The sequence below is a fragment of the Lutzomyia longipalpis genome, chromosome 1 (assembly GCF_024334085.1).
Source record: "Lutzomyia longipalpis isolate SR_M1_2022 chromosome 1, ASM2433408v1".
Taxonomy (NCBI): domain Eukaryota; kingdom Metazoa; phylum Arthropoda; class Insecta; order Diptera; family Psychodidae; genus Lutzomyia; species Lutzomyia longipalpis.
In genome coordinates, this window is record NC_074707.1 from 26,527,072 (window position 1) to 26,547,926 (window position 20,855).

General features: G+C 34.0%; 3 protein-coding genes across 3 annotated transcripts in view; 2 read left to right on the plus strand and 1 right to left on the minus strand.

Annotated features, from left to right (window-relative positions):
* Positions 1 to 20,855, plus strand: part of LOC129797536 (REST corepressor) — a 303,631-nt gene extending 282,776 nt beyond the window's left edge. Inside the window, exon 7 of the transcript XR_008751340.1 lies at positions 20,815 to 20,855. The gene's annotated coding sequence lies outside the window, so the exon portion shown is untranslated. The remainder of the gene's footprint in view (positions 1 to 20,814) is intronic.
* Positions 1 to 20,855, minus strand: part of LOC129797492 (YTH domain-containing family protein 3) — a 149,289-nt gene that overhangs the window by 22,047 nt on the left and 106,387 nt on the right. The window lies entirely within an intron of this gene.
* LOC129797593 (lachesin-like) overlaps positions 1 to 20,855 on the plus strand; it is a gene marked incomplete in the record, with an annotated part of 45,631 nt that overhangs the window by 21,906 nt on the left and 2,870 nt on the right. The window contains 5 exon segments of the mRNA XM_055840339.1: positions 5,897 to 6,033; positions 7,555 to 7,762; positions 15,753 to 15,920; positions 17,646 to 17,774; positions 19,697 to 19,871. Coding sequence (XP_055696314.1) covers positions 5,897 to 6,033; positions 7,555 to 7,762; positions 15,753 to 15,920; positions 17,646 to 17,774; positions 19,697 to 19,871 — 817 coding nt within the window.

A 20,855-nucleotide genomic window follows, 5' to 3' on the forward strand; every position in this document is an offset into this window, starting at 1 on the left:
TTTGATTTTATTCATCTATAATTAACTTTTTCTAAAAATTTTCTTCACTGTCCGATAAGAAATGATCTAATTTCACCGTTTTCATCGTTCCATATAAAAATTTCATTACTTTTATATAAATCTTTCACGATTTAGAGGTATATTTCAAATAAATTTGTGAAATTTCACCGATTTTGAAATTTCACCATCTCTACAGTCGTGCCTTGGCATAAGATAGTTTAGGATATACTCTTCACACTCATTATTTTCAATACGCGAGAGCAGTACATCCTAGACTATCTTATGCCAAGGCACGAGTGTACTTCGTTCTGAACTCTCATCAAGACAAGAGTTGACTGAAAAAAAAGTGGAATCGCAAAAGTGCGGTAAAATCAGCAAGATCATGACTCTGCTGAAATATGAAGATTAATATCTAATGATTAATACAAAAATCTCACTAAAATTAGTTCTAGCTATGTACGCTGCAATTGCTTAACAACTGCTTAATGTCTTTACATAAATAAAAAAATAGTGTTTTATTTTCTTCTTTTTTTTTTCTGACGTATCGATGTTATTGTAAGAGGCTTCCGGTGTTTCAGCCACTGAAGAAGAGCCACTACTGGGCTCGAAAGCTTTGGCATAAATTGCTGCTTTTCCTTGGGTGAGCGGGAATTTTCCTCAGACAAACACCGGAAGCCTCTTACAATAATTAGTGTTTTAGTATTACAACAGTATAAATATAGCATGGATGGAACAGTATAAAGCGAAAGAACGGTAAGTAAAACTTACGGGCTGTGATTCTTTCTTTGTCAGTGAAATGTGAAGATGGCTGAAAATTGAGGATGGGCAAATTTTGAGGAGAGACTTACTCGCGAGCCGAATCACAGCCAACGCGCAGAAATTTTAAAGAAATCCTTAATCGTGGCGGGCGTTGGCTGTGATTCGGCTCACGAGTAAGTCTCTCCTCAAAATTTGCCCATCCTCAATTTTCAGCCATCTTCACATTTCACTGACAAAGAAAGAATCACAGCCCGTAAGTTTTACTTACCGTTCTTTCGCTTTATACTGTTCCATCCATGCTATATTTAATTTTTATCTTTGCAGTTTACATATATTTATCTTTGCATTTTTATATGTATATATAATGTATATGTATATCTATGCATTTATATATATTTTACTTTACTTTTATATATGTGTATATAAAACGCCCCGCTTCGCGGGGCGTTGGTCTTATACAACTCAAGATATGACATGTTAACCTTAAAACGCGATATCTTCGGAACGGCTACATAGATTTTCTTCATTTTTGGCATGATGAAAGATATTATAGCCAACTATAACATATCAAAATTTGAAGCAATTCTATAAAGCGGTGCTCGAGATATTCATCGAAAACTCATCGAAAATTTTGTTTTCGATTTTAGCACCACTTGCGGTCATTTTTTGAACTTGCGATGTTCCGAGCAGTTGTAGGGCTCGTTAATATCTTTCATTTGAGCCCGAGTTGATCAAAATCGGTCAAGCCGTTCTCGAGTTATGGTCGATTTTCGATGAAAAATTGTGGCGGCCATATTGGCTAAACGGCTTGGCCGATTTTCGAAAATGAGGTATTGTTGGAAAGGTATTGATGGCCCCTACAACATATCAAAATTTCAGATTTTTAGCTATTACAGGGGCTGAGATATAGCGAAAACAAAATTTGGGGGTTATTCAAAATGGCGGACGGGGGGGTGGGGGGTCGGATCTGATGTCATAATCGGATGTCTTCCACCCGATATATGAACTTTGCCGTTGACCGCAAGTCTCTATCTATCACCGTTCTCTCGCAATTTAGCGTTATACTCCGGCCGGCCGGACGGCCGGACGGCCGGACACATTTTTGGCGCATACGTTTTTTGGAATGTGGGGACCCTAATTCGTGCTCATCCCAAGTTTGAGCCCGATCTGACGACTTTGCATTTTAGAGTGTACACAGAAGCTGTGCTTCTTTGAAGAAAGAATCACAGCTAAAAATACGAGCTGTATAAAATATAACAGTATAAATAAAAAATGTATGTAGGGGAGACCGGGGTAAAAAAAGTCAATTTGCATAAATCCTTATCTGCAGGATTCCCCAAGGACAAGAAAATTTCCTCGATAGGTCATTCTTATAGGAAATTTCCTTGCCTACAACTTTGTCTCAGACCACTTTTTTCTATCTCCCCGGGAAATATGAGTTTTCGAGCTTTTCCTGAACCCTTCCGCTTCTGACTTTTTTTAAACGCGGCGGGTAAATATAGTCACCAGTTGGCTAAATAAAGTCGGTCGAATTTTCCGACATTTCCAATGATTTCCCACCTGAGAGATTGACAGTAGTTGATAGCTAAACTTCTCACCTTTTGATCCGCGACAAGGAATTTCACTTTTATACGCACTAAAACAGAGAATTTTGCGATTTTCTCAAACACGCCATTTTGCAACAAATGAATAGAAAATATGCCAAAAATTTCGATCTCCCATATGATTTACATGGGTTGACCCGATCTACCCCAAGGGGTATGTTTTGATTCAAATAATTGTACAGAAAAATCATTAAAAGTTAGTGAAAAATACACCTTGGCAACGTTTTCTGTAGTAACCCAGCTAGTGAGAAAAATTATCAGGTTGGAAAATTGCTGAAGGAAAAGCTCGAAAAACGCGTTTTTCTCAATACGCAAAAGTTTGGGAAATGGGCCAAAAATCTATTTTCATTTTTAACTCCTAAAGTACTGATCGGATAACCTCCAAATTACTGTCAAAAATCGTAGGTGTATAGGGCTTTCCACCCTAATTTTTTCTGATTTTTCCGATTTATAACTTGGGAGAAATTGGCATTTGAAAATTCGAAAATGACTTTTTTTACCCCGGTCTCCCCTAATGTAATGTAATGTAAAAATGTAATGTAAATAAATAACAGTATAAAATAGAAGCTGTGCAATTCTTTTCTTCGAAAGAATCACAGATTTGTGCGAAACAAATGAACTATCTGCAGTAGTTAATCGTAAAGTGTAGAAAAGCAGATTTAATAAATTATATAAAGTCAAATCTTTGCCTGAATTATAAATCTATAAATCCTAGTATCATTTTAAGCTATAATTTTTGTTTGTGCTGATTACATTTCATTTTCTGAGGACTTTTAAGGCCTTTCAAAATTACATAACAAAGGTTTGAAAATCAAACTTAGCTCTCATATTTTATATGAACTAATGCAAACTATCATGTCAATTACTTTTAGAAAAATATTGATTATAAATAAATTTTACAATTTTTTTTAAAATATTAATTGAAATCTTGGCTTTTACTAATTGATTAAATTTAGTATTAAATATTGCACAAATTACAGCAGATATTCATTTATTTTGATATTACATTTGTATATTATCTTTTACATCATTTTTTCGATAAATGGGTAAAGAACAAAATTAGGATGAGGTATGTTTTACAGTTTTCAATTAAAATGCATCTATCAACGTGTCAAATTACCATAAATCACGTGGGACGCATGGCCCCCATTTGGTGAATTAATCTGTTTAACCGGGTGGATGATGGGCGTGGGAATAGGCCAACCCCTCCGCGTGACTACCGGCAAAGTGCCATCGTACAGATATTTGACACCGTAGCAAATGTGTATGAATGGACGATGACACGAAATTATTTCGATAAACATGAGATGTGAGGGAACAAGATCGGGGAAGCGGAAGTGTGTGGATGTGGTGAAAGCTCAGTGAGGCGTTAAGCCTAAAAATATGTGTGACAATTTCGTGATAGAAATTTCAAACGAGCTTTTTCTCCCATAGCGCCCTACCAGCAAAATCACACGCATCATATCGGCTTTCACCTCTAAACGGAAACGCTTTTTTTTTTCTCTTTCATATATGGGAATGATAATTTTTTCGAGTGAATATGAGGCTGTAATTAATGGAATGTGTGTGCTCACTCGAAAATACATTTGATATCTGCTTCGTCACGATGTATAAGCGATTTTAACATCTATCTACATGTTCGACTACATTGCTATATACAATAAACATTCATTTCAATATATCTTATATTATGTTTTCAAAATTCACCACCATCCATTAGAGTTTAAATTAAATGAACAAAATATAATGCTGTTTGTGTGGGATTCGATACCCTGCATTTTCCCATATTATTTTTCTAAATATAAAATAGTAGTTTGCTATCGATATGATGATTAGTACAAACTTGAATACCACATAATTGTGTTTTGTTTTATATTAAAAGTACTAAACATATGTGACCTTCAATTGGCTATATGGATTCGGAAAGATTCAAACGGTCGTAAAAGTTCTATATAAAATTTCGTCAAATCGAATTTAATTATGAGCACGATTAGTGTAATATTACCTATGTATGTACGTCGTTTTTTGATCATTTGTTATCTAACATGGAAAATCAATTCATCAAAAAAATAGCTTTTTGATTTGAAAAATCTAAGAATATAGTCAAAAAAAATTTACGATTATAAAGCCTTTTGATATATTGTTATAAGATTTAGGGAGCAATTTTGGACAAAATAAAATATATTTTGTCTTTTGTGAAGTCTACAAAAGACATTTTATGAATAGCAATTTTGAATAAAATATATTTTTGGAGACTTTTGATACATTTTGTCGTCTTTTGTGACGGGTTTTTTCTTTCGAGTGGAGAGTTTACAGATAGAAAAAATAAGAAGAAGATAACATTCCTATTAGGTTATGTTTACGATTTGGGCAATTGAACAATCTGAACTGAATTAATTTTTAGGGAAATTCATGTCAAGCATGCGTGTAGTCTATTAGGTACCCCAAGGATGTTGGGAAGACCAAAAAACCATCTGGCTTTTAACTCATCAGTTTGATTTTCATTTACACCAAGAAAATGTTTTACATGAATTGATTGACTCATATTTATTGCATTAATTAGCCCTACATATTTCGTTTTTGCACATAAAAACTCACAACGGGAACATAGGGGAGGGATTTCTGACCCAAAATCCTGATTATATAGGGTTAGAATTTGTCAACGATCTCCCAAATTTTTGCCGGAAAGCCACAGAAATTTTCCATAACATTTTTGCCCAACACCGCGAAAAGGGAAAATGGACACAGCTAAATTGGCTGAATTTCATATCATTCCACAAATTCCCTTTGCACAAAGCTTCACAATTAACCGAAATTGCATTATTGTCCATTGCTATTTCGAGAAACATGATAGAAAACTTCTAAAAATGCAACGCGTAAACACCAGTTTGACAAAAGATTTTGGTTTTACAAAAGCACCTCGACGAGATGCTTGTAAAACACAAAATATTTCTTGTATAATGTACAAAATATTTTGTGCAAAATTACAATTCTCCTATAAAAATCTTTTGTGGAGATGTTCTCACAAGATTGTCAAAAGATTGACACAAAAAATCTTTTGTCTTTTGTCTAAAATTGCATTAAACGTCAAAATTTTTCAGTTTTTCAAAATATTTCACCTTTTATTGTACCTAAAATTGCAAAAATTTCTTTTGTGGAGAGATTGACAAAAGTTTTAGAGAAATATTTTGTGCAAAATTACATTTAATGTCAAAATATTTTGTATTTTCAAAATATTTTGTCTTTTCTTTTGTCCAAAATTGCTCCCTTATTTTATTTATTTAGGTACTTTCGATATACAGTCAGGTATTGGTTAACGTCGCATGGGATATACTCTTTTCACCCATTAATAATAATGAGTGGAAGGAGTATATCCCATGCGACGTTAATCAATACCTGACTGTAATATTAATTTCCTATTGAATAATTTTTCAAACATTTCAAACATAGCTATTCGTAATTTTCACAAATTCAAAACTTAATTTTTTCTATCTTTTTCTTACATATTTGACTGGCCGAATAAAACTAAATAGGAAACGCGGGACACGCTGGACTCAATGTGGACCAAGTGCCTGAACCAGATTTCACAGAACCAATTGAGAATATAACTGCTCCCGTAGGACGAGAGGCAATACTTAGTTGCTCAGTACAGAATTTGGGCGGATATAAGGTGAATAATATGCTTTGTATATATTGTTAATTAAAATAATGCAAGATTTTTTCAAATTATAACCTGATAAATTTACTTTTATTTTTTTTATTAAAGACATTTTTCTTAAATTCACAACCTAATTTTATACTAATTCAATTAGTTGGTGTTCCACTTCGTGGCGAACACCAAGTATTTTGTATGCAATAATCTCTCACTGTTCAAAAATATAATTTAGAGTGGACACAGAAGCTATGCTATTCTTTTCTTCGAAAAAATCACAGCTAATATGTATGTTCCGAGTTTGAAAAAGTTGGAGCTTGTTAGGAAAGTTTTAGCTTCAAAATTAAATGAATATTATATTGATTAACGGAAACTTTAAGTATTCAGACATGCATAATCCGGATATTTTGCACTTAGGAGTAGGTATACCACAGTTAAACTTAAATGCATTTAGTTTGAAATTGAAATGCATCAGTGTATACAAAATATTTGCATTGCTTGATATAACGAGGTAAATTGTCGCTTCGTTCTAATTTATTTCGCCCCGCTTCGCGCAAATTTTAGAGAGAATACTTAAGTATTGTGATGGAACATAGATTTAATGGAAGATTGACATGGAAAGTACTATGTATACCTAAAATAAATACCGTTCAAAATAGACATTATTCTTTGGGCCACTTATCAATCTTAAACAAATATGTATTACAAACAGAAAGAGTGAATTTTACACAAAATATATAGCGTCAAATTAAAAATTTCGCCAAAAATGTATGAAATTAATCTTTAGATTTCGGTCTGTATTCAAGAGCTGTGTTAGAAAGTAACACTACTAAAAATCTAATTTGAGTTTTAATATACATATGTATTAAATACCTTATATAGGGATTTCTATATTACCATATAAATGATGAATTCTGAAAAATTTTCTTTACCCGTGTGAATGCACCAATTTCAGGAAACAGAAAAAAATATAATAAAAATAATTATCCACCCACCAATTCGCACCACTTACTCGTGTATTAGTCGGTATCGATGAAAACGATGAAAGGACTTGGAATGAAATAGAGAGGTTGTATCAGAAAATTTATTGGTCAACAATTATTAGATTTGTTCATTTGATTAAAAGACACAAGAAATATGGGTGGGGAATTTGAAAAGGGTATGTTGTTACACAAGTTTCTCGATAGACGAGAGGAAACATATCGGATATGGGTGAGGACTGAAGAAAATAGTCCCAAAGGTTTATTGTTTGCCACAAAATTCAGCAGTCATAGGACTGCAGGATATAAACAAACCATGAAATCATTTATGGTTGGAAACCTCGACCCTCTATTAATCTTGTACTCCGCCGGTCGGCTTTTATGGAGCTTTCTATACGAATATACAGAAGTATTGGCTAGCTAACAGCCCTGAGGTGATAGTTTGAAGGCTATAAATTAATTTCACGATTTATAATGTAGATGTGGTGGGCACTAGACTTGCAATGTCTCCTCAAGATGTTACTAACAGATGGAATGTGTGTGGTTTGCGGTCTTCTAGGTTGGCTGGATGAGGGCATCCGATCAGACCGTGCTAGCACTTCAAGGACGAGTTGTAACTCACAATTCGAGGTACAGTGTTATCAATGAAGACATGAGGACATGGCGGTTGAAAATACGACAACTCAGAGAGTCAGATCGAGGATGCTACATGTGCCAAATTAATGCTAGTCCAATGAAAAAACAACTGGGTTGCATAGACGTTCATGGTAAGTAAAAAGCGGATTTATTCTAAAAAAAAAAGATTTCCATTGCAATACATATATATGTATATATGTGTGTATAAATATAATAGCAATGATAAAGTTCATTTGATATTAAATGACTCATAAGTCAGTCATTAATAGTCACACTTTAATTATTAAAAAGGATTTATGCAAGATTGTTAAAAACAATTTCAAAAAAAGGAAATTATCGATTTTTCATTCCTATTTTATTTACTTTTGAACAGCATCGAAAAATATATTTCATTTCAGAATAAAAGCTTCGTTGCAGATCCCACATGGGTCATAACTTTTGTAACCTTAACCATACTATTATACATTTAAACGTATTATTTAGCTTTCCCTTCTAATTTTTTTTTTTTATTTTTAGGTTACTTTCATATTCTCAATTCATTACCACAGAATTTTGTTGCTAGAAGGTTAAATAGCAGCAAATTTCCTTTCTATTGCATTATGGTCCTGAAATGATAGTATCGTGATAAAGCGAGGCAATTTGATAGTTCCATAAATTCATTTCATGTAACACTCTATAAAATTTACGACTCTGCACACTTTTTGTAGATAACTTAATCCCTACATAGAGCGGACATTAATTCAAACCACGGTCGTGTGATGACAAACTAGGAAACACCGGGGGTTCAGGCGTGTGGTAGGAAGCAGAACTGAATTATATACATTATCTAAGCTTTAAATTACAAACTCCACTTCATATTCAAATCGTATAATGTTTATGGTTTTGGCAAAGTGGCGGAAATCTTTCTCCGGAACATGCTTGAGGGTGACTAGAAATCCATGGTAGAAATGTGCTCAGTCCAAATAGGGATTAAATCATGTAACAAGGCTTAGTTAATATTGTAACTAGTGTTTAGATTTTCGGAACCAATGTGGTAGGGGCACAAGTAAGTTTTGAAAACTTTACCTCTTCGCCTGCAGGATGTGTTTTTGTAAAGTTTGTATATTGATTTTATTCGTGAAATTAGAGTTATACTCTTTGGGGTAGGCATATAATATAAGAAATGGTTTTTTTATCGTGTCGAGGCGCTTCTCCCCGTGGTGGAAAAATTGTCAACTCCCAAATCGGCAGTTGTGGAGAGGACCACCACACATATTGAGTATGTGTGGGAATGTTTCCTTCGTACCCTCTTTGTTCTTTTGCAATTCGAGATGTAACATATACTATTGTATCTTTCATATGGTACTGTCATAGCACTGTCAATATCAGCTCTTTTCACTAATATTGTCCGTGGGTATGAGCGGTACAGCCATAAGACAATATGAAAAACTGCCGTGCAGTGCATGCTTTGATTGAACCCACAACCTCCGCAGAGGTAGAGAAAATGCACCGAAAAATGAGTGCATCAACTCTACCACCATGCTACGGCGAAGGTCATAAGAAATGGTGAGACACGATAAACAAAGATGATTGGGGAAAAATTAAATAGTTTTCAACTTTATATATACATATTCGTCGGCCCAGTAGAGCAGTGGCAAAGCAGACGGTCCCAGTGTCCGTTTGCAATGTCCCTGGGAGGGTCGGCGGTTTCGAGGCTCGGTGGTGTTCGATTGGCTGTAATGCAGATATGAAAAAAGATCTCATTCGGTCAGGAATGCCCCCACTCGTTCCCACCAGTGCAATATTACAACGAGAGGCAACTCTTGAACTGATATTGACTGCTCTGCACCGTTGCTTGTGATAAAAACTTATGAATGAGGAATATTCCTAACACAAAGTCACAATGCAACAAAGTGCCTCTCTGAGGTTGACGTCAGGTCGGCAGCCGGTCATTAAAAATCAAAGCCAAAATTTGTGTGTGAGAAGCCAACCCCAGTAATGGGACAAATGGCTATGTGTGTTGTTGTTGTTGTTGTTTTATATATACATATTCGCATCTATTTAAGGGGGGTCTCTTGTGAGAGTTGGCGAAATTAAATATTTTTATTTTTCTTGGGGTTTTTCTTAAACTTCGTTTTCCAATATTGGTTACATTTGAAGCCTAATTATTTAAGAGTAAGAAAATCACTTTCCGCCATCTTAGATGCGACGCCATCTTGAGATTTTCCTCAAAACACAAAGGTAGGTTTTTCTCAGGATCTACTGGATGGATTTTGATGGGGTAAAAAGCAAATGAAAGAGGAAATACCAATGCAGATTTTGATGTACCAGAATTTTGAATTTCCACTCTGGGGCTGAGAAAAGTGGAAAAATGTGACTTTTTTCAGTTATTTTTGACGTTTTTCCACTTTTCTCAGCCCCAGAAAGGAAATTCAAAATTCCGCTACATCAAAATCTGCATTGGTATTTCCTCTTTCATTTGCTTTTTACCCCATCAAAATCCATCCAGTAGATCCTGAGAAAAACCTACCTTTGTGTTTTAGGGCAGTTCTGCGGAAAAGTCGGAAAATCACAAGAGGGCGTCGCACCTAAAATGGCGAAAAGTGATTTTCTTACAGTTCAATAACTAGGCTACAAATGTAACCATCATCGGATATCCAAGTTTAAGAAAAACCCCAAGAAAATGACAACATTAAAAATGTGTAAATTCTAACAGATTTCCCAAGAGACCCCCCTTAAGTCTTACACAAGTCTTCATAGAGAATATCACAGTCTATCGGGGAGAGTGAAGACCATATGTAAGATTTGCTATGTTTTAAAGGCATCTAAAGATATACATAGTAACCCAGTGAATGTAGTGGTGAATGAAAGTAGGAAATGCCGTGTCTTCAAGATGTTATGTACACTACCTTAAAAAAGTTTCCGGGCAAGGAAAAATGGGGTATTTTTGAAGGCAAATTTCAAATGGCTATATCTCCGGCTGTGGTCAACCGATTTTCAAAAATTTATTAGTTTTGGAAAGGTACATTTCTCACCTTTCCAAAACTATTAAACCCGTTATTTATTGGCAGCCATTTTGGTAAAGCTAGGAAAAAGCCTATTTTTCACGATTTCACAAATTTTGACTTTGACCTCTTGCATCTCGGCCGCTAGAGCACCGATTTTGATGAATAGATAGTCGTTGGAAAGGTAATTTAATTCCCTTTCCAGATCTGCTAAATTTTTGAAAATCGGTCAAGCGGTTCGGTTGTAACAGTCATTCTAGTGAACTATAGTGAAAAAATATACTTTTGACTATATCTCAGCTTAGGATTGACCGATTTGGACAAACTCGGATTCAAATGGTAGCTAATAATGCCCTCTAACTTTAAAAAAAATTTCATCCCGATCCGTCACGTGGTTCTTTTTTAATGTTTTTTTATGTGACCCCCTTATGTTACAAAAAGTGTACCCTAACTTCATTCGCTTCCCAGATTTTTTTATAAGTTACACCTGGCTCAAATTTCATCAGAATTAATAGAAGACATTATCATCAAAATTTTAAAAAAAATTTCACTCAAATCCATCAAGGGGTTCTCTTGTAATGTCAATTTTTGTGAAGCACTTAAAGTTTTATCAGTTTTAAGTAATAGCGGATTGAAAAAGGTCTTAAGAGGTCCGAATTGCGCCACCTTGCCCTATGATCGTTTCGTTGAATTCCGAAAAACTGACTTTTTCTCATTAATTAAATTTTCTTCGTCTTTTGCATATAGACTGTGTAACAAATTTTTTTGTTCTTCGTATTTTTTTTATTCTCAATGAAAGATTTGTTTTAAATCTATTTACAGTGTTTTTTTTTAATTTGCTTTTCACCTATTCCAGAGGGTTTCTTATTATTTTCTTTTATCAAGAAATATACTACCTATAGGATATTATTTATCTTTATATAAGAGGAACATGCTTGAGTATTAGAGGTTTCTTTTACCAATAACCTTAGTTAAAAAAATCCTTAGGGGAGACCGGGGTAAAAAGAGTCATTTTGGAATTTTCAAATGCCAATTTCTCCCAAGTTATAAATCGGAAAAATCGGAAAAAATTAGGGTGGAAAGCCCTACCAACCTACAATTTTTGACAGTAATTTGGAGGTTATCCGATCAGTACTTTAGGAGTTAAAAATGAAAATAGATTTTTGGCCCATTTCCCAAACTTTTGCGTATTGAGAAAAACGCGTTTTCCGAACTTTTCCTTCAGCAATTTTCCAATCTGATAATTTTTCTCACTACCTGGGTTAGTGCAGAAAACGTTGCCAAGGTGTATTTTTCACAAACTTTTAATGATTTTTCTGTACAATTATTTGAATAAAAACATACCCCTTAGGGTAGATCGAGTCAACCCATGTAAATCATATGGGAGTTCGAAATTTTTGACATATTTTCTATCCATTTGTTGCAAAATGGCGTGATTGAGAAAATCGCAAAATTCTCTGTTTTAGTGCGGATAAAAGTGAAATTCCTTGTCGCGGATCAAAAGGTGAGAAGTTTAGCTATCAACTACTGTCAATCTCTCAGGTGGGAAATCATTGGAAATGTCGGAAAATTCGACCGACTTTATTTAGCCAACTGGTGACTATATTTACCCGCCGCGTTTAAAAAAAGTCAGAAGCGGAAGGGTTTAGGAAAAGCCCGAAAACTCATATTTTCCGGGGAGATAGAGAAAAGTGGTCTGAGACAAAGTTGTAGGCAAGGAAATTTCCTATAAGAATGACCGATTGAGGAAATTTTCTTGTCCTTGGGGAATCCTGCAGATAAGGATTTATGCAAATTGACTTTTTTTACCCCGGTCTCCCCTATAACGCAGATTGTAATATTCTTTTACATACTATCGTAGGTAATATTTATGTACATTTAACTAAGGCAGAAATATGGCAGAAAAATGAATCTGAATTTTAAACCTATTAGAGATATTCAATTGAGCAAATACTTTAAAAATTTTGTACAAAACAAAAAAATCTTGATAAATAATAATAATTTAGTATTTCTTCCTGCATTTAAAATATGTATATGTCACGGACATGTGTTTGTTTCACATATGCTTTTAATTATAATAATACTAGTCATTGACTACTAGTAGTCAATCCATGCCCCTATATCACGTGTGAGCAAAACTATTTGAAGAAACTGTTATAGAGGAGCGTGTTTAAGGTACCTCAACATAATTCATTAGAATTTAAAAAAAAAACCGTTATCTGACCCTGCAGCAGGTAAAAAATTGTAAAAAATCATTTTTTATGTGGGGGTGCTATGACGGGGGAGGGGTTCTCGATTTGTATTGGGACCCTCTACCTCCATACCGAATTTAATTGCAAATGGTTCAGCCGTTTAGGAGGTGTTCATGTGCCACAAACACACAAACAAACGTTTCAGCTTTATATTAAGATTGATTGATGATTAATATTTACCATTGTTTTGGCACGTGTCTTTGGGAAAAAGATAAAACCGAAAGTTAGTGTCGAAAAGATGTTCTGGAAATAAGTAAGGTAATATCCGTAAGGAGGAAAAGGACTTTATTGCAACCATCTCTGAGTCTTTCTCGTAAGCAATATACTTATATTGTGTCATGAAAAATCAATTTTACATTATAATATTCAATCTCTCGAGTCTCGAGGCTATTTTTCCATGCAAATTATCGTCATGTATAAGGATGAATCAAAAAGGTAAAAAAATCTTTTCATGAATATGGAAGGGAACTTTACATGGTGATTGTGTATCTTGAGCACGTGCTAGTATAAAACTTTTCTTATATTATACAGCAAAGTCGCTAAAAGCACTTCATCCTTCAAGAGTCTCAAATGTGATACTGTAGAAGAAAGAAGATCCGTCTACCAAAAATTGAAAGGGGTATTATAATAACATATAAAAATAATCTTCTTCATTTTAGACACCATTTCTCTGATGCTGTCACATTTTATAAAGGGTACCAAAATAATTTATTCTTGAAGTCTGTTTGATATTTAAAAAAAAAATAGAAAAATAGAAAAATTATAGTTTCATCCATCACTTTTTCTACTTTAACCCTTTTTTATCTTCTATACCCATCTATATATATAGTAAAGAAAGGCCGTATTTGTTGGTAACACATTGATTTCGGTATGAGGCCATGTTATTTGAGTACGCGTAATTTGAATAACTTTAAAAATTCTTATCATTTGAGTAACTACGGGTCAAAAAGAGATTAAGCAGGCATATTACTATGTACCTATTTTTTTTCATGAGTGTCTTTTGAGTAACTTTCGAATCTATTCTAGCTTAACCCTTAGAGTGTCTAATTTTTGTCATCCAATTCACGCGAAATTTGAATCTATTTCATTCCGTGAATGACATTATACGATTTATGCAGAGCTTTACAAAAAATAAAATTGAATGAATAATGTTGAATGAATATTCAAGTAGAATCTAAGGGAATGTTTTAAATTTTTGGTGTTCTAGGAAAATTCCTTCCGATTGCGTCAGAGGCACCAATAGAGTGGGTTCACGCCAATAGCCACGTCACATCATATTTCAGTGCATATAAAAAAAATCGTGGATTTCTCATTTTATTTAGAAGATTGCCTCTTATGCCACAGATAGTTGCAAAGAAATGTCAGTTATAGATAAGTGAAAGAAAATTGTTGAAAAAAGAGGTAAAATCCAGGAAAATATTGCTCCCATAGTTAACATGTTAGTTAGTTATCCTTAATCTTGTCTTTAATAGAATCCCCCTGCATAAAAATCCGCATGATCACCAACATTAGACGTTTGACGATTCCCAAACAAAGACACAATTGAGTAAGTTAGGAAATCTTGAAATTTTGAAATATTGAAAGAAATGAAATATTGAAAATCGATGGAAAAATTATAAGAAATGCTAATAAAATTCCAGCCACTGAGGAAGACGCACAGAAGCGTCGAAAGCAACTGACGCAATATCGGAAGGAATTTTCCTAGAACACCAAAAAGATGAATGAATAATACATAGTATGCCACGATTGTGGTATATCAACTAATATTGCTATCCTATTGGATGTGCAAAGTATGTACTTTCAAACAATGTAAGAATGAGTAGGTATTAATTAACGTAATTTCAACTTTATTAGTGAATTTCAATAGCATTTATGTACTTTATTTGTATAATGACACTTTTTTGTAGAATCAGTTGACAGAGTTAACAAAAAAAGAACCATTAATAGGTTGAAATCATGTGTACCTACTTTATAAATTCACGAGGTAAATTGTCGCTTCGCTCTAATTTTCCTCGCCTCGCTACGCGGGGATTAGTTACGCTTCGCGCAAATTTAAGAGAGAGAAAAAATTGTAATGGATTATAAGTAGATTGAGGCCACTTATCAAACCCAAAAGAAAAAAATTGCAAAGAGAAGAGATCATTTTCATACAACATTTCAGGCGCCAAATTCAAAAATTCACAAAAACTGCATGAGCTTTATATAGGGCTACTTGAAGGGGGGAAAGTTATAAGGGGGCACCAATAGAATGAGTTCACGCCAATAGCCACGTCACATCATATTTTAGTGCATATAAAAAAATCGTGGATTTCTCATTTTATTTAGAAGATTGCTTCTTAGATATAAATATTCTTTAAATTTTTTCTATACAGTTTCAAAAAAAAGTTGGTCGACTCAATTTTGATTTACTACGCTTTATTATTAAGCCTCGGCTACAAAAATGGATTTTTTTTTAAGTTTTCATTCAACATTTTTGATATAGAAACTTCATGCAGATATTTTTTTTTAAGAAAGAGTAAACTAAATAAAAAAAAGCATTCTTTATGATTAACTAACTGTATGAATAGAATTGAAAACCCAAAGATTATAAGTGCATATTCATAAAATTAAATTAATTTCCTTTTTATATTCATTTTATAAGTAACATTGAAAGGGTGATTAGTGGGAGTTATGTAAATTATATTTTATGATATGAGAACCTAAAGTTTTGCGAAACTAACGATATACATACATATATATATAATATAATACTTGTTCTATGATGTAGAGGAAATGAGAGAAAAATTAGCTCAGGCCACACTGCACTCGGCATTGCATGGAAATTGAATTTACTGTGAAAGTGTGATAGCTCTAAATGAAATTCATAGTGCAATTTAATTCAATAGTGCCGCCGGACATTAATGACGAGGAGTCATCGAGCGACGTGACGGCTCGTGAGGGTGAGGATACTACCCTATTTTGCAGTGCCAATGGCCATCCTATGCCACGTATCACTTGGAGGCGAGAGGACGGTGCCCCATTGCTTATCAAACGTAACGAGACTATAGCCAGAGGTAATTTATTTTCCTAAATATGAAAAATTTATATATCTTATTGTTTCTACAAAATCAGCCATTGTTCTACAAATTGTCTAAAGTATATTCGTGCCCATTATGTACACACAAAGAGTTAAAAAATCAATTTTAATTTACTTTCCTGAATATGTACATATGTAATATTTTTAACTACTCAATTATAAAGATAGTTTTATCATATAGAATAAAAATATAAGTTATGGTTGATAAAAATAATTTATACATGATGTACAAGTTCATTTCAATGAGAGGAATTGAACCTGAATTAAGTGTCCCAAGAGTTTTAGGGATGCGAACGGCGTGAACATGAGCAACTCTCTAGCGATACATCTGTGATGATGAACAGTCAGCCTCGAGATATTCTAAAACCATATTATTTTTGGCAATGGTCTGCGCCTTGTAGGAACAAATGGCAAGAATATCCGACAGTGTGACCAAGCAAAAAAGGGAAATTTCTGCTAATGAACTACCCTCATCAATCACATCTGGATAACAATCTATTATTTGATTAATCACTCTTTTCGGACAAGCTGAATGTCGATTTTGAAGGAGTTCCTGGTTAAAAAGTGGCATCTTACAGGGAGTGGTTTTTACATCCGATCAGCAATGGCACTCCTCTCGCACCACTTAATCTCACTCATTCGTGTGAATGATGCAAAAACTTCTCTTGCGATGCCTCTTAACAAATTGGAGATGTAAATGCGGAATGGTGTGATGGCTTCAATTATATATTGAAATTGCCAATTTGTCACCGTGAGTTTAGGCGTCTTTTTCCATGCTTTTGGAAAGAAAGTATGAATCTCATGGGAGAGTTTCTTGGGTGCCAAACCGTGTCTAGTTTGACTAAAGTTCTACCATCACCACTCGGGACATTTTCCATGACATGCCATCTATTCTACTTGGTAAATCTTCTCTCAGACTTATTTTTTACTTCTACCTACTTGATGTTTCTCAACGGGAATCCGACGTGAGGGCAAGTATGCCGTCGGCGCATAGTTAGAAAAAGTCAATTTGTATTCGAGAAAGCTAATGCTTAAGCCTCTGTTAAACTTTTGCGTGGAATTTATGCCTCCCACCCTAAAGCTCCATACGACGGTGTATGCTGTATTACAAATAGTGGTATGGTAAGAGTTGAAGGAAGAGTTTATGGAGAAGGACAACAAGTACCTCTTCTGGTGGGTACCGAAAGGAAGCTCAAACTCCCATGTGAATGGCACATAATTTGATTCCACGACTCCTTTTGCGAATGGCATACAATTCAACAACGTCTTCAAGCAATGATGAAAGACGCCAAAGTGTACCCCCTGCATTCACGTTCCAGTAAAGTGTCTCCTTGAGTTTTATTCACCGCCAACGACTGTCAAATAACTTTTCATGTGGTTCTCACAACCATCGTCGCATTTTGCCACATAAATTACATTTTCCACACTCCGGTGACTGGTTTGCACACAGCATGCCATTCTCAACCATTCTCTGATGCAATATTAAATCATTACGCTGTCACAGCGCTGACAGTTACGTTTTTGCACCAACCTCGTTCTATACCTAACTGGCAACTAGGAGAGATAAGTTCAAATGCTCTTATTGATACCCTTACTAAGGGTGTCGATGAAAGAATTGTCAGCAGTTTGAGACTCTATTAAAATGATTGATTCCAGCCATTGAAGAACATTTAATGAATTTTTCCTAATTTTGGTATTCCAGTTGATTCCTACTATGGCAGTCTTCTCAATTTATCCAATGTGGAGAGAAAACAAATGGGAGCTTATCTCTGCATTGCTGCAAATGATGTTCCACCTGCCGTCTCTAAGAGGGTTTTTCTCAATATTCATTGTAAGTGTTTGATTTATTATTGAACTAATTCATGTGTAGAGTTAAATTTAGATTTTATAACGTGTTCCAAATAATAAAACTAAACCTTTTTATGCCAGGGAAGCACTCCCGGGACAAAGTCTGACATTTGTAGAAAAGGCTTAAATATCATACAGATTTCGAAATACTTAATATAATTTATATTTTGTTTTTTTCATAATATTAATTACAGCCATTACACCAAAATTTATTGCGCATATTTATTTGCATCATTTATATTAATAATTTGATACTCCCAATTTTTTTTTTTAAATTTCATATAGATAGTGTAAAGTTTCCACAAATTCCATTAAAAAAAATATTCTCTATAAAATAAAACATAAAAATTGAAAAAATACACAAATTATATTTAATATTAATATAACAAAAACAAAGTCATTGAATTGAATTGATTAATATAACATATACTTACCTACAATGCCTACAATATGCTATAATATCAAAAACGCAGAATAAACAGAACAAAATAAACGTATACAACTTAATTTAAGGGATGGTCACGTTATTTTGGAAACTCTACAGGAACAAAATGGCCAAAATGTGAGAATTTCAAATAATTTTTTTGAGCACAAAAATTATTTTTCAAAATTGAAAATACTGAATTCTTATCAGTTTTTGGCCATTTAACAAGAGTGCAAGCAAATTTCGAATTTTTGGTTTCAAAATTGGCTTGAAAATCGCTTTTGAAAGTCCCCGAGTTTCCAAAATAACGTGACCATCCCTTACTTAAAGAATCTATTACAATTTACACTACATTATACTTAGTGAGGTGACGTTTAGTGTGAAACATGTTCAATGGTGTAGACATGGAGTAGTGTATACATGGTCAAATATTTTTAGCTGTGATCTTTCGAAGAAAGAATAGCATAGCTCCTGTGTACCATGGCCCTAAGCACTAGTTTGCAAAGAGCATAATAAAAAAAATGTTCTAAAAAAATTCGTGTGTACCATCTATAATGCATTTTATATTGACGTGCAAATATGGCTAACTTTTTGTATGGAAATTGTTTCGGGATACCCTCCTTTTAATAGTAAAATTATATTTTTTAACATTTAGAAGTCTGATCGCATTCTCAGAGTATTATTTTGTAGGGCATTGCTTGTAATTGAGATTAATACTCTCCTTTTAAAAGCATATGCCCTAATTCATTTCATTAGGTCTGATGAGATCATTGTCTCCATATGACATTTTTGCATTTTTATCTCTCACTAATATAATTCCGTACATTAACCGTTTTGCGTGCACGTGAATCATTGATACATGCGTTCTTTTTTCATGCGATATTTATTCTATGGATGCTTTTAAAGAACTTTTCTCAGTCAGAACATTTTCTTTTACGTGAATTTGATGTACCTATTTGTAATTTGAAAAAAAAATTAAATTTATAAAAATTTGTAAAAATAAAATGTTTCACGTTTAATTTTACGTGTGACCTTTAAAAAGCGAAAGGGTCAAGCAATAATATTATACACTAAATGGTGTATTTTGTGGTGCATTATATTCCGATGTGTTGATGTAGGTATATAAATGTCTCACTAATGAATATTCACTCTTCGAAAGACTCTCTTTCAGCGAATGGTTAACATTCCGACCATTTGATTATTTTTTCACCTGAAAGACCACTGTTCTGTAGATGTACGTACATATAGTTTGTTCATAATATACAGTCAGGTATTGGTTAACGTCGCATAGGATATACTCTTTCCACTCATTATTAATAATGGGTGAGAAGTGTACATCCTATGTGACGTTAACTAATATTGACTGTAATCAAAATTAATGAATCTTTACATGATATCATCTTATCAATTACATTTCAATTACTTTTTTTCAATGATAAATCGATTTTCGATGGTTGTGTTATGCATATTTGTACTTGCAGTTGCACCTCAAATTGTTACTCCAAAATCCCTGTTTGGTGGCTTGGCGGAGTCAGATATTCTCCTGGAGTGCATGGTCCAAGCATCGCCCATATCGGTGAATTATTGGATAAAGGGCAGTGCTCCGAAGCGAAACTCTTACGAAACATTCACTAGACCAGAAATGCTTCTACATGGGTAAGTGTTATTTTCAGTATACCACATTTGAAGTGATGGTTTGGGAGGCAAAAGGGATGCAATTTTGTCACGTACCGACAATTATTTCCCCGTTCACAAACATGGAATGTATCTCAAGAGGCGCCTCTGGGAGTATGTAGAATAGAGTCGTATAGGTTAATATGCGTGTACATATGTACGTATGTATATACATATGTACATACATATATGTATGTATATATAAGGTGTCACTAACGGCAATTAAGGAAGCTATGTGCACCTATCTAATTTGTGACTAATTAAAATACGAGGTGCAGGTGAAAGTCTGGATCTTTGAGAGGTGTTACAGCACTTTGTCAAGTACTCTCCTCATACTACTTAATGTGTAGTGTAGTTCATTGCAAGTGACATATGTTTTAGCATCATTGATCTTAAGTCGCATTAGACACTCTGTGTTTAAACAAAAGGAAAAAAATCAGTTTTGAGATATGTATGTTATTCGATTTTTTTATTTTTATTTTTTGCTGTTTTTTTATTAATTCATAAAAAAGTCTAAATATTCATTGTATGGATAGTTTTATTATAGTAGCAAAAATCAAAATATTATAAATTTAGAAAGAGTTTAGTTTAATAGAGATCATTTTTTATGACTTAAAGAAAATAAATTTTAAAAGTTCCGATATTATATTGTTTTATGCATGGAAATAACTAGAGTAGTTACAGCGAGTTTTGTATAAGGGTAACCCACCGCATGCTCTAATGTGAAACCTTTTATGCTTGCCCTAAATAATGTCGGGCAACTCATCATCCAACATTTCCGCCACTTGGTTACATTCCATCCCCATGCACGGTGCAGCAGTATGACTGGAATCCCACACCAGCAGAAGTACTTTTGTGTTTTGCCGCATAAATGTTAATTAATGCGTACATTACATACACAGGAAAAAGCATCACATATCCGAAGAGAAATTGTCCCCATAAGTACTCTGCGTTGATACCACTGCT